The 14,531-nt window shown below is 38.7% G+C and overlaps 3 protein-coding genes across 3 annotated transcripts; 2 read left to right on the top strand and 1 right to left on the bottom strand.

Annotated features, from left to right (window-relative positions):
* The first annotated feature begins 7,849 nt into the window (after window positions 1-7,849).
* On the top strand, window positions 7,850-9,272 carry LOC125206150 (probable carboxylesterase 18). Its single transcript, XM_048105443.1, has 2 exons — window positions 7,850-8,371; window positions 8,505-9,272. The coding sequence occupies exons 1-2, from the start codon at window positions 7,980-7,982 to the stop codon at window positions 9,106-9,108; spliced, it is 996 nt and encodes a 331-aa protein (XP_047961400.1). The 5' UTR covers window positions 7,850-7,979; the 3' UTR covers window positions 9,109-9,272.
* A 44-nt stretch (window positions 9,273-9,316) lies between these two features.
* LOC125206144 (pentatricopeptide repeat-containing protein At4g02750-like) lies at window positions 9,317-12,426 on the bottom strand. The gene is made up of 4 exons (XM_048105439.1): window positions 10,328-12,426; window positions 10,172-10,238; window positions 9,605-10,053; window positions 9,317-9,523 (listed from the first exon to the last, which is right to left on the bottom strand). The coding sequence occupies exon 1, from the start codon at window positions 12,424-12,426 to the stop codon at window positions 10,345-10,347; it is 2,082 nt and encodes a 693-aa protein (XP_047961396.1). The 3' UTR covers window positions 9,317-9,523; window positions 9,605-10,053; window positions 10,172-10,238; window positions 10,328-10,344.
* A 148-nt stretch (window positions 12,427-12,574) lies between these two features.
* On the top strand, window positions 12,575-13,101 carry LOC125206154. Its single transcript, XM_048105446.1, has one exon. It carries the CDS (start codon window positions 12,652-12,654, stop codon window positions 13,000-13,002), a length of 351 nt encoding a protein of 116 aa, XP_047961403.1. The 5' UTR covers window positions 12,575-12,651; the 3' UTR covers window positions 13,003-13,101.
* Window positions 13,102-14,531: the final 1,430 nt, after the last annotated feature.

The raw sequence follows: 14,531 nt of genomic DNA on the forward strand, positions 1-14,531 counted from the left end.
TCATATTAATAAATTTAACTCAAACTACTTGTTACCAATTATTTGTATAATTAATAATTAGTATGGTTGGGTAATGCGGCGGTAGCAATAGTGTGGTACAGTTAGAAAGTTTATAAAGTGACAAATAAAAGAATCTTAATTACTTTTTGGTTGGTAAATATTAATTTAACATAATTAAAATACACATTTGCTTCAAAAGGAATAAGCTTAAATTAGAATAAATCAAGCTTCATTTAGACTAACTTGCTTTCCTTAAGAAAAATTAAAAGGAAGAATTTGTTGGATATTTTAGTGTAATTGGATTAACTTGATTGATCAGTATTGTTATAATGATACATCATTTAAGTATGGAGGGGTGGAGTGCACGCTTATTTGAATTCATTATGATGTTAGGGGCGAAGCCCCTAAACAGATGAACGAGGGTCCGGGGGCAGCGCCCCCGGGTAGCGGGGTCCAAGGGGCAGAGCCCCTGGCTGGGGTCGAAGTTGCTGTTTCAGAAATTCATCCGAAAATGTAATTTCTGAAAATCGAAGGACTAATTTGCAATTTCGGAAACCTTTTGAAAATCAGTTATTTTCGGTTAAATTCCCAACGGATGCACTGTTTCGTCAACAGCTGCATCGGTTCATCTTCTTCAAAATCTGATCAATTCTTCTGGTTCATCATCTTGAATACACATATGAATTTTCTGCATACTCTGAATTTTATCCAATCAAATAACTTTGGTAGAACCACCAAAATTGATTTGATCTGAAAGTGTTTATCACGACTTTCAGATATCCGTTTTTCTGTTCTATATATTAAATCTCCCTAACAAAGATCAAATCAATTATGTCGAACAAAGAAACGATGAAGGAAGGAGCGAAAGGTTTCGCGAAGTTGGATAAGTTTGCTGGCCAGGATTTCAGACGCTGGCAAAAGAAGATGCACTTCATGCTGACAAATCTCAAGGTGGTGTACATTCTGAGTACTCCCATGCCCGAGGCTGTTGAAAATGAAACTCTGGAACAGACAAGGAGGTGGATGAAGTGGGAGAACGATGACTACATATGTCGTGGTCACATCTTAAACGGTATGTCTGATTCTCTGTTTGATGTGTATCAAAATGTTGAGTCTGCTAAGGAATTGTGGGATTCCCTCGAAGCCAAATATATGGCAGAGGATGCCTCTAGCAAGAAATTTCTTGTTGGTAATTTTATTAACTATAAAATGGTTGATTCGAGGCCTGTCATGGAACAATACAACGAGTTGTTGAGGATATTGAGACAGTTTTCCCAATATGATACGAAGATGGATGAATCCATTTCTGTCTCTAGCATTATTGATAAACTGCCACCTTCTTGGAAGGATTTTAAAAATAATCTGAAACATAAGAAGGAGGAGTTGAATTTGGTCGAACTGGGACATGACTTCCAAATTGAACAGTCCATACGTGATATGGAAAAGGGCTCTGTTGGTAATGCTAAAAACATGGTTGGTTCTTCTGTGAACATGGTGGAAGAGGGTGAATCCTCAAAGGCTGGTAAAGAGAAACGTAAGTTTCAAGGCAAACGGAAGTTTCAAGGGAATTACAGTAAGGATGGGAATAAGAAGCCCAAACTGACTTGCTGGAAGTGTGACAAATCCGGGCACTTCAAGAAGGATTGTAAGTCTGGAAAGGGTGGAGGAAAAGGGGAAAACGAGGCTGGTCCAAATGGATCCAAGGATCCTGAAAAGCAATCAGGTTCGTTTTTTGTACCTAATGATCATTCGGTTGAGAATTATTATGCATCAATAATCTCTGAAGCATTTTATGTGCAGGATGATGATCTCTCATTGTGGATTGATTCGGGTGCAACATGTCATGTATGCAAGGATCGTCAATGGTTCAAGGACTTTAAACCAATTGAAGATGGATCTTCCTTGAAGATGGGCAATGTTGCAACTGAACCAATCAAAGGAATAGGATCTGTTAGCCTAGTATTTACCTCTGGAAATTCCTTATTGTTAGAAAATGTAGTTTATGTACCTGGAATTCGTAAAAACTTAGTTTCTGGTATTGTATTGAATAGTTGTGGCTATAAACAAGTATTAGAAAGTGATAAATACATTCTGTCAAGGCATGGTAATTTCATTGGTTTTGGTTATCTATGTGGCATGTTTAAGTTGAATTTAGATGTCTCTTTTGTTAATAATTATGTTTGCATGACTTCTACTAGTTCTAGTAATCATGTTAGTAAATCAGAATTGTGGCATGCTAGACTTGGACATGTACATTACAAGAGATTGAAAGATATGTCGAAAATGAGTTTAATACCAGCTTTTGAATTGAATGGTGAAAAGTGTAAAACTTGCATGTTAACTAAGATAACTAGACAACCTTTCAATAAGAATGTCAATAAAGAAACTAAGGTATTTGAACTTATTCATAGTGATTTGTGTGATTTTCATTCGACTCCATCTCTTGGTAATAAAAAGTATGTAGTTACTTTTATTGATGATGCTACTAGATTTTGCCATGTCTATCTCTGTCATTCCAAAGATGAAGCTCTTGATAAATTTAAAATCTTTAAAGAAAGTGTAGAGCTTTATCATGGTGTGAAGATTAAAACTCTTCGCACTGATAGGGGAGGTGAGTATTATGATCCAGCGTATTTTGAATCGACTGGTATAGTACATCAAACGACTGCTCCATATACACCACAACAAAATGGTGTAGCTAAAAGAAAGAATAGAACGTTGAAAGAAATGATTAATTCAATGTTGTGTTATTCTGGCCTAAGTGAAGGATTTTGGGGTGAGGCTATGTTAACAGCCTGTTATTTATTGAATAGAGTTCCTAACAAAAGGAACAAAATCACCCCTTATGAACTTTGGCATAAGAAACCACCAAAATTGAGTTATCTCAGAGTTTGGGGTTGTCGAGCAGTGGTAAGACTAACTGACCCTAAAATGAAAAATATAGGTCAAAGAGGTATAGATTGTGTGTTTCTGGGGTATTCAGAAAATTCTGTTTGTTATAGGTTCTATGTCTTAGAACCCAATGACTATGTATCTGTGCACTCTATTATTGAGTCAAGGGATGCTGAATTTGGCAATGAGGATAGATTCACGTCTATACCTAAACCTGGAGGCATGATTGCAAGGTCTAGTAACTCTGATGATGTAACTGGAAAAATGATGGATACACCTCCTGAGGCTAGGAGAAGTAGTAGAGCAAGAAAAGCTAAGCCTTTTGGAAATGATTTCCAATTGTACTTACTTGAAGGATCAAGAAATGAAATTAATTTTCAATATCAATATTGCTTTGCTATTGGTGATGATCCAAGAACCTACAAAGAAGCTATGGCTTCAAGAGATTTTGCATTTTGGAAAGAGGCAATCCAAGAGGAGATGGATTCTGTAATCCAAAATGGTACTTGGATACTAACGGATTTACCACCCGGTTGTGAAGCTTTAAATAGCAAATGGATCTTCAAAACGAAGATGAAGGTGGATGGAAGCATAGACAAATATAAAGCCAGATTGGTTATCCAAGGCTTTAGACAAAGAGAAGACATTGACTACTTTGATACTTATGCTCCTGTTGCGAGGATTTCCACAATTAGATTATTGTTAGCACTTGCTGCTATACATAATCTTGTAATTCACCAAATGGATGTTAAAACTGCCTTCTTGAATGGTGAATTAAATGAAGAGATTTATATCAAACAACCAGAAGGCTTTGTCATGCCTGGTAATGAACATAAGGTTTGTAAGTTGGTAAAATCTCTTTATGGACTAAAGCAAGCCCCCAAGCAATGGCATCAAAAGTTTGATGACGTGGTGTTGTCGAATGGTTTTGTATTAAACCAAGCAGACAAGTGTGTATATAGCAAATTTGATGCTACCGGTAAAGGGGTTATCATTTGCCTATATGTGGATGACATGTTGATCTTTGGTACTGACCAAGATCAAGTTGATAAAACGAAGGAATTTTTGTCATCTAAGTTTGAAATGAAAGACATGGGGAAGGCTGATGTGATTCTTGGAATTAAGACCACACATGGAGAACAAGGAATTTCCATTTCTCAATCACATTATATTGAGAAAGTGTTGGAAAAGTTCAACTTCAAAGGTTGTTCTTCAGTTAAGACTCCTTTTAATCCTAGTGCAAAACTCGTGCCTAATAAAGGAGTTGTTGTGAATCAGCTTGAATATTCGAAGGCTATTGGATCACTAATGTATGCTATGATTAGTACTAGACCCGATATAGCCTTTGCTGTTGGAAAATTGAGTCGATATACTCATAATCCAAGTTTAATCCATTGGCAAGCAATGAATCGAGTATTTAAGTACTTAAAAGGAACCATGGGTTATAAGTTGACTTATTCTGGATTTCCTTCTGTTCTTGAAGGTTATTCAGATGCAAGTTGGATCACCAATATGGAAGATCATTCTTCCACAAATGGTTGGGTATTCCGGCTTGGAGGTGGTGCTATATGTTGGGCATCAAAGAAACAAACTTGCATCATAAATTCAACAATGGAATCGGAGTTTGTGGCATTAGCAGCAGCTGGTAAAGAGGCTGAATGGCTAAGAAATTTAATATATGAAATTCCATTGTGGCCTAAACCGATATCACCTATATCTATCAGATGTGATAGTGCAGCTACCTTGGCTAAGGCATATAGTTAAGTGTAAAATGGAAAGTCAAGACACTTAGGTGTTAGACATAGCATGATTCGTGAACTTATTATGGATGATGTGATATCTGTGGAGTTTGTGAGAACTCATGATAATTTAGCTGATCATTTAACCAAATGGTTAAGTAGAGATCTTGTGTACAAATCGGCTATAGGGATGAGATTAAAGTCCACCACAAATCTTTGATATTAAGATACCCAACTCCCATTTAGTATGATACTAGATGTAGAATTCAATGTGGAAGACTTAATATTTGAAGATTGGAACACATTTGAAAATCGTCCCAAGGTATGTTTTCGGACCTACAAGTTAATGAGGTTGAATATATATATTCTTAATAGTTCTTTTGAAAAATTGCAAATGTAGGTGCAAGAATAAAGGAGCTACCTATATAAGAGCATCCGCAATGGTCGGCTAGCTCGTGTGTTGAAGCCCTTTTTTTAAAAAAAAAAAATCATATACTTTTTTTTTTTTTTAATCTTTGTACTTTTTTTTAATGGAATGGATTAATTTTCCCGTATATGTGTCGTAAATTTAATTCCGTATTTTAATCGTAATTTTAATTCCGTAAATGTAGTATATTTTGAATTATTTTTATTGCGGTGGCCTATGGCTGGCCTAAATCTAATGTGGCAGGTGGATTTTTTAGTGTTGCTGACGTGGCAGGGGAGAGAATGACTGGCCTATTGCTGGCCTAAGCACCATTGCGGATGCTCTAAGCATGAAGTTTAGCCGCTTCAAGAAACTGGGACTTGGTTTCGACGTGTTTATGAAGGATAAGGACATAGGCTAGTAAAATATAGTGTCAAGATAGAACATATTCGTATGTAAACTTTTGTGTACATTATCTTCGTGTATTCAATGTGAGTTCCCAGGGTTCAATCCTTAGAGATACCCGGGGTATTCGAATATTTGGAATGTGTAATGTACTAAAATGGAATTCAATCGTTGCAAAAGTTTGAATGTTTGAGATGACTTGTTTTAGTTAATCAAGGATTACACTAAAATAGGGGAGGATTGTTGGATATTTTAGTGTAATTGGATTAACTTGATTGATCAGTATTGTTATAATGATACATCATTTAAGTATGGAGGTGTGGAGTGCATGCTTATTTGAATTCATTATGATGTTAGGGGCGAAGCCCCTAAACAGATGAACGGGGGTCCGGGGGCAGCGCCCCCGGGTAGCGGGGTCCAAGGGGCAGAGCCCCTGGCTGGGGTCGAGCTGTTTCAGAAATTCATCCGAAAATGTAATTTCTGAAAATCGAAGGACTAATTTGCAATTTCGGAAACCTTTTGAAAATCAGTTATTTTCAGTTAAATTCCCAACGGATGCACTGTTTCGTCAACAGCTGCATCGGTTCATCTTCTTCAAAATCTGATCAATTCTTCTGGTTCATCATCTTGAATACACATATGAATTTTCTGCATACTCTGAATTTTATCCGATCAAATAACTTTGGTAGAACCACCAAAATTGATTTGATCTGAAAGTGTTTATCACGACTTTCAGATATCCGTTTTTCTGTTCTATATATTAAATCTCCCTAACAGAATTTAAGAATGGATCAACCAATATTTGTTAGTACATTTGAAAAAGAATCAGAAGAAATTGTGCTATCCTCTTATCTTGATTCTCAAACTGATAAAAGATGACTAAGATGTAGTACTATATAAATACAAATGATTTAGTGGGGAGCAAGAATGAAAATTTCTTATGTTTATTTATAGGTAGTAGTAAATTATAACAATAAAATCATCCTAAAGAACATTTATTATAGGATTATGATCTCGGAGAGTTTCAAGAGCTTAGTTTATAGTAGTTATTGTCAACCAGAATATCTACGTGGAAAAAACAGCAAGATGAAGATAAAAGGATATCTTCCGATAACACTTTCAAATAAAACATCAAGTTTAATGAAATATGATTGATTCTACATTAATTTAAAATACTTATTATAAATCACCAAGCTTGGAAAATTGGTGATCAACTCATCTTTCTAAATTTAGGCTAAACCGAGGCTGGTGTGTCAACCAAAAATATAAATGTGGACAAAACGAACTCTTTCGGCCACACGCTATTTAAGAAAAAAAACATTGTTGCATTTTTAAAATAAATTTTTAATGTTTAATTCCCCTTTTGTTTGCTTTGGCTTTTTTTCTCTTTCTTTTCTCACTTCAATCTACATTGTATCTCAATCTCTCACACTCACTTCCCTTTCATCTTTGTGAGTAGAGTGTTTGAGGTAACAATGAGAAGAGGGAGTGAAAAATATACCGAATTTATTTAAAGTAATAGAAAGAAAAAGAAAGAAAACTTATTTTACTAATACACGTCGTTTTGAGTATCACTAAACACATCGTTTGTATGCAGATGACACAATTGCGAAAAACATAAATTCCAAGATTTAGTATACCATTTTAAAAGCTTTACGGAATATATCAAAATTTGACCATATTTCGTGATTTAAATGGCCATTAGTTAGCACACATATATGCCACAACATTTAAATAAGTAAAACGTGCATACCATGTCATTCAAATTTGTACATATAGACCACAAGAAAACTCTAAAAGAGATAATTCTGATTTTTTCAAATGTGATAATTTATTATTCTGTTTTTGAAAAATATAAAATCGATCATAAGTTGACTAACTGCCTAATTTATTAGACATTTACCCAACATAAATATCGAAATAAATCAATAGAAAACCCCATACTAGCTTTAAATTGATAGGCCCGTTCACTGTACCCACCTACTAGCATATGCTACCAAAATTGAGTAGAAAAATCACCCAATCTTTTTGTTTTCTTTTTGTACTCCTATTAAATTGGAAGTAGTCTTCTACTCGTTTTTATTTAAAGATGTGACAATTCACAAGAATCACCACCGACAAATTTCTAGGTTTTATTTACTTATGATAAAATGTAAAACGTTTCTCCTCTATCCAATTAATTAAGATATACTAGAAAAGAGTACTACAATTTACTTTTATAAATATTCAATTTGCAAAGTATTAGTAAAATATACATATCTTATGTATCTAGTTGTTACTACTTGCTAAAAGCAGTGTCATTTGAATATAAATTTGAAGAATAGGGCAAAAAATTTGCCACGTTTATGGAAGGTAGATTTCGAACAAAACGATAAGAAAATACTATCTATCTATATCAAGTTGTGCCAATTGCAGCTGTCAATATTTATTGCCAATAAGTAATCAAAGTTGGATTCTCATCCAGACCTTTCCCTCTACAATAAAAATTTGACAAAACCCCCCAAATAAAAATAAAAATAAAAATAAAAATTAACAACATGAAATCTCCATCACTCCCATTGCTAACAAGATTGAAGCTTTTGCTATTGCATCTGACCGAATATATCTCTTCACGCGCCGACGGCACTATCAACCGCCGCCTCTTCAACCTCTTCCACCTCAAAACCTCGGCACCGGCGAAAAGATGCATAAACAATGTCCATGTCTCCACTTCCGACGTCGTGATCTACCCTTCCCGCAATCTCTGGCTCCGCCTCTTCACCCCTGCACGCGCCACCGGCCCGCTCCCCCTTATAGTGTACTTCCACGGAGGAGGATTCAATAAGTATGGCCCCGACACGATGTTTTTTGACGACATGTGCAGCCATCTGGCTGCACAAGTCCCTGCTGTCATTGCATCGGTAAACTACCGCCTTGCGCCCGAGCACAGGTGCCGAGGCCCGGCAGGGCGTGGCTGCCCGATCGACCCCGGGCAATTTTTTTCAAAATTTTTAAACTTTTTATTATTATTATTATGATAAAATAATTTTATAGGTTTTGAAATCCTAGTTCGGTCACTGTAGGTATCCCTGCCAATACGAGGACGGCTTTGATGCCCTCAAATTCATCGATCAACGACACAGCGACTTCATATATGTAAACACTGACGTCGGAAAATGTTTCATTGGCGGAGACAGTGCCGGGGCCAACATAGCCCATCACGTGGCGGTTAGAGCAGCTGAACAAGCCGGTCAGTTTAATAAACTAAGAATCGCCGGCATGTTGGCGCTGCAGCCTTTTTTTGGAGGCGAGGAACGGACGGAGTCAGAGCTGAGGCTGACGAAGGTGCCAGTGCTGAGTGTTCATGCAACGGATGCGTATTGGAGGGAATTTCTGCCGGAGGGTGCGGACAGGAACCACCCTGCGGCCCATGTGTTTGCCAGCGGAGATGAAGAATTTAGGAATCTTGATTTTCCGGTGAGTTTGGTGGTTGTCGGAGGGAATGATCCGCTGCGGGATTGGGACAGGAGATATGTGGAGTGGTTGAAGGGTTGCGGGAAGCGAGTGGTGGTGGCTGAGTATCCGGATGCGTTTCATGGATTCTATACATGCCCGGAATTGCCCGAGTTTAAATTGCTCGTTGATGACGTGGCGGATTTCGTGCAGGAACAAGTCAACTCAAGTTGAATTTGGTCAATCTGTGATTTGGATGCACACAAAGTATGTGGTATAACATTTCTTATATATGTAAAACAGAATATATCAATGTAAGAGAATATTATTCGTATCATGTAAGTTTGAATGAGAGAATAGTGTTTGTACACATCTAATATGAAGCTCTCCTTTCACAATTGTTGAATGGCATGGATTCTGTGTTTAATTTTTAGTATGAATCCTAAATTAACATTAAATTTATTTCATGAAAAACGAAGTAAACATGAATTAGCTTAGAGAAGTTTATTTACCAAACAGTACATTTATCATGCCGCGTTGGGTTCACCAAGTATGCCCTCGACTCCAAGGTCCCCGACCACCTCTGCAGCCATGTATGTAGATGCGCGAGTCCCTATAGTTGTCGCGTCTGTGAACTACGGCCTCGCCCCTGAGTTCAAGCACCCTAATCAGTACGATGATGGCTTTGATGTGCTCAAATTCATCGATGCACGATACTAAGACATTTTACCTGTGAATACGGACACTGGTAGAGGCTTCGTTGGAGGGGCCAGTTTAGGTGGGAACATAGCCCATCATGTGACACTTATATCAGTTGAGCAAGGTTGATAAAGTGAGGATTATCTGAGTGCTCGGACGGAGGTGGGGTTGACAAAGGAACCGGAGCGGATGGACAGATGTTGGAGGGACTTTCTACCGGAGTAGGGGGCGGACAGAGACCACCCTGCAGCCAACCTGTTTGGTAGAGGGGCTAACTATGCAACTCTAAGGAATCTTGACTTCCAAATTAATATGGAAGTTGTACGAGGGCGGATCGGATTAGGACAGATGATATGTTGAGTATCTTTCTGTTCATTGCTTGCTGGAACTGCCTGAGTTTGCTTTGTTACTTGATGATGTGACAAACTTGGACCAGGAACAAGTAAACTCCAATTGAATTTCACAAAGACTTGCAAAAATCTGCAGAATGTAATTGAACTTTAAATACAGGGAATAATGTGATACATGTATGAAGCTGTCATTGCTCAATTGGGAAACAATCATCTTGTTAGCATTTATAGGTTGCTGGAGATCGAACCTGATGCACGAACGGAATTGCTATCGAACAAAGTTGAGAATAACCAACACAACTCCTCCAAATTCACCTGCATCAGTTTCAACATTACCTAATCTACATTTAAAGCAAACAAAAGGCTGATCGAATTCATAGGGATATAACAAAAGTATTATTCACCTCAATGTGCTCTACAATTACAAGGCGCCCGATTGTGTAGAGAATGCAGATAAAATAGCGATTTCATACCCAAAATCTTTCACCAAGGGGGTGAGCTTCTCATCAAGAAACTTGTAAATCTCCTTCAGTTCAGGATGAGCTCCATCACGCACCAAAAACACATGAGTCTTGCCATTAACTTCAATTTGACTGAAACCGGGAACTTTTCTGACTTCTCTTTCCTTCATCTTCTTTCTTAACTGCGCAAACTTATCCCATTTCCCAGTTGCTGCATATAGATTAGACAATAGCACATATCCACCAGAGCAGGCTGGATCAAGCTCTATCAGTTCGTCACCTATATAATCAGCCACTCCGTCAGCGCCAAGCAATCTGCAACCACCAATCAAGGACTGAAGAACTGCACTATCACATTTATCAGGAGGCATCTCGTCTACCACTTTCACAGCCTCCTTAACAAGCCCTGCTCGCCCCAGGATGTCAACGAGGCAGGAGTAGTGCTCCGGTGTCGGTTCCAAGCCATAACCTCTCTTCATGGAGTCAAAAAGCATTCGACCTTTTTTGACGAAACCAGTATGGCTACAGGCTGACAAGACTCCCACAAATGTAACTACGTCTGGGCTGTGCCCTAATCGTAGCATCTGAGCAAATGCCTGCAAAGCCTGTATCCCATATCCGTGATTAGAATATGCTACTATGATTGCAGTCCAAGAGACAACATCCTTTGCATCAAGATTTTGGAAAGCAATTTGAGCCGAGATGACATCACCACTTCTATGATACATCGTAATCAAAGCATTAGCCACCGGAGTTAACATCTCAAACCCAAGGCGAGCAATGAGCCCGTGAGCTTGAACTACCCCCATCATACCTCCACAAGAAGTCAACAGGTTAGTAACACTCGACTCGTTCGGCCTAATGCCACTTTGAAGCATCAAATCAAAGTGGCGAAAGGCTTCATCCTCATGCCGGCCCTTGGAATAACCACCAATCATCGTATTCCAAGTGATGATGTCTCTTTTATACATCATGTTGAAAAGTTCCCTGGCCTCCTCCATACGGCCTTCCTCAGCATAGGCTGTGATCATTGCATTCCATGCTGCAGTATCCTTGTTAAGCATTTGGTCGAAGTATTCCCTTGCCAACTCAGTCATCCCATTTCTTGCAAGACCCGTGACCATGGTGGTCCAAGAAATAGCATTTCTCCATGGCATCGAATCAAACAGTTCCTTGGCTTCATCAACTCTATTCACATTCAAAAGCCCACTTATCATAATACTCCAAGCATACAAATTCTGCTCCGGCATCACACAAAAGAGTGAAAATGCTTCATCAACCCGATCAATCTCCACATATGCTTTAATCATTGAGGTCCACGCCACGGCATTCTTCAAAGGCATCCGATCAAAAGCATCTCGAGCTTCATCAACCAGCCCGTTTCGTGCAAACCCGTTAATCACACTTGTCCAAGTAACCACGTTTTTCTCTCTATCAGGCATTCTCCCAAAAAGCTTGACAGCATCATCAACTTCCCCTGATTCAAAGTATCCCGAGATCAAACTTGTCCACGAGAACGCATTTCTCTCAGGCATTTTATCAAACACCTCCTTCGCTCGATTCATTCTAGCGGCCTTTGCATATGCATCCACCATAGCAGAATCTGCCACAATGCTCCTCATCCCTTCAGGAATCTCAAAATAGACACTCTCAGCCTTGTGAAACTCATCGTGCTTTAGATAAATACTTATCATCGAAGCGTACGACACCTTGTCCCGTTCAGGCATTTCATCGAACAGTTTTCGCGCTCCTTTAACATTTCCTCGTCTACTCAATTCCCCTAATCGTACATTGTAGTCATAAATTGAGCTCGAGCTGGTCCTTTTGATGATTGAATTATACTCAGCTGGACGAATTTTCGAGAATCCGCTTCCAAAAAAGGTACTGCCTTGTGAATTTGTAATTGCAGAAGCGAAGGTTGTGTTTTTTCTCTTATAGATAGAGCTACGTTCCCAAACTACGACGACGTTTCGCGTCGTTAAAAGGAGTCTCCGTGATGCTCCGCCTCCGATCGCCGCCCGATGTCTGCAGAGACCGCGCATTTTTTTATTTGAATGGAAACTGTACAAACCCAATTTAATTTATAATTAATTTTATTTAAATTGATTAAACCGCCGCAAATTGAATTTTTTAAGATCCAAAAATTGAAATTCGATTTGGATATATATTATATATATACAGATGTAGAGAGAGAAGCAAAACACGATATCTATATATAGAGAGAGAAGCAAAACCTTGCGAAGAATTCTTCATTCATTCAGCTGAGGATGTCAGAGGCGTACGAGAGGGTGAGGGGCGGAAGGCTGGCGTTCAAGGGCGGCGAGCTCGCTACCCGCGAAAAGGCCATAGACAAGAAGAAAAAGAAGAAGAAGAACAAGAGCAAGCTCCAAGACGACGCCGCTGCTCCGTCCGAGGATCCGAGCATCAGCGTCGTGGATCAGGGCACGGACGCCGCCGATGTCTACACGATTGACCCGATGAAGAAGATGAAGTACGACGAGCTGTTCCCCGTCGAGACGAAGAAATTCGGGTACGACGCCGCCAAGGCCAAGGTGAAATCGGTCGAGGAAGCCCTAGATGATCGGGTGAAGAAGAAGGCTGATCGGTATTGTAAATGAAGTTTGATTATGATTTTGATGTAGCTGTGTTTGGCACTGGATTCGATTGGGTTTATGTACTGTTTGATTATGAATAGAAGTTGTTGATTTCTGTTTCGACTTCTTGCTGTTTTTCAATTTTTCTGATGTTAATCGGCAAAATTAGGGTTTTTGTTTTTTGCATTCTGTTATTGTGTTTTGATGCTTTAGCTATGGAGAATATGGAAACTGACTTATAATATTTGGGGATTTGGGGGAAATTGCTTGATTTGAGGGCTTTTAGTGGAAAATTTATGCTCTTAGCTACTGATTGTATTTCTCTGCATCATATTATAGCTATATTGAGAATGAATGAATGAATCTATATTGTATTTCTACAATTGCATGTTGTAGAATTTGTTTTCCACAGAAATCGAGGCTTTTGCACGATTTGCCCTATGTAAGTTTGCAGCTGTGCTAAATTGGAAGAGAATTTTGATGATAGAATAGATAGGCTTGGTTTGAAACTGCATACTGCAGTAGTGAGGGAAAACATGATGTGAATTGGTTGATCAGCTGAGCTTATTGACTTCTATGGGTAGTTTTTCTTTGAATTTTGTTGTGGCTGTGTTCTTGAGATAGAATTTTGTGTTATTGCTTCTTGCAGACCAAAGGAATGCCTAAAGATGTTTTGGCATCTTCTTTGGGTGATGTTTGCACTGGTCTTTTCGATGTTACATGTGATGATTTACCACAGATGCATCTTTTTCATGTGGGTTTTTGTGATCGAAGTGTATCACATATCTGGAAGGCCTTGTACATCTTGAGGCTGAGGTTCCTTTCTGCAGCAATTACTTGATTTTTGAGCTTAATCTATTGATGTGTTATGTCTCAGATTAAATTTTTCTGTAGTATAGCGAGAGTGATAAATTCCATAGATTACTGAGTGCCTAACCTGAAACGTTTTCATTCAAGATTTACATCAGCTGTTATTTTTACATAATGACAGCGTTCGTTTTTGCATAGGCAGATTTGTATCGAATCTATGAAGCAGTCTTTACTTAATGTATACTCTATGCATGCACACGACATTGTTTTTTTGTAAATTGAGAGTAAAAAGGCAGGATTCACGAATCGCAGTTGAAGGTAAATCGAGCAAAGCCAAGTGATGTATTGCTGCTTTGATCTTCTGTTTCTAAGGAGAAACTTCAAGTATGGTGCAGTTATACATATTTACATTTGAACCTTCTTTCCCAGTTCCATAGACACAGATCCTAACATTTCTTCCTCTTCTTGTTGCTCCAGCGTTTCATAGAGAGGACAATTTCTGGTTTCAGGAAGCCACAAGCTCAAAAAGCCACTGATTATGGACAGCACCCCGAATACGAGGAAAGAGAGAGATGGGCTTGATCTCCCAAACACAACCAGCAGAGGAGAAATTGAGGCCCCCAGCATCAATGACTGCCTCAGCATGGAAACACAGAAGTTCCTCACGTTTGTAGGGAATAGCTCTACGCAGTAGATATACAGCACATCGAATGCAGTCGAAGCTGCCATGAAACCAGTTGCCT

This window comes from Salvia hispanica, chromosome 1 (assembly GCF_023119035.1).
Source record: "Salvia hispanica cultivar TCC Black 2014 chromosome 1, UniMelb_Shisp_WGS_1.0, whole genome shotgun sequence".
Classification (NCBI taxonomy): domain Eukaryota; kingdom Viridiplantae; phylum Streptophyta; class Magnoliopsida; order Lamiales; family Lamiaceae; genus Salvia; species Salvia hispanica.

What these genes read in the sequence shown, in the direction of transcription:
- LOC125206150 (XM_048105443.1), top strand. Translation starts at nt 7,980, where the DNA reads ATGAAATCTCCATCACTCCCATTGCTAACAAGATTGAAGCTTTTGCTA. An exon ending in CGCCTTGCGCCCGAGCACAG is followed by an intron (nt 8,372 to 8,504) that starts GTGCCGAGGCCC and finishes CGGTCACTGTAG; the next exon opens with GTATCCCTGCCAATACGAGG.
- LOC125206144 (XM_048105439.1), bottom strand. Translation starts at nt 12,426, where the DNA reads ATGCGCGGTCTCTGCAGACATCGGGCGGCGATCGGAGGCGGAGCATCA.
- LOC125206154 (XM_048105446.1), top strand. Translation starts at nt 12,652, where the DNA reads ATGTCAGAGGCGTACGAGAGGGTGAGGGGCGGAAGGCTGGCGTTCAAG.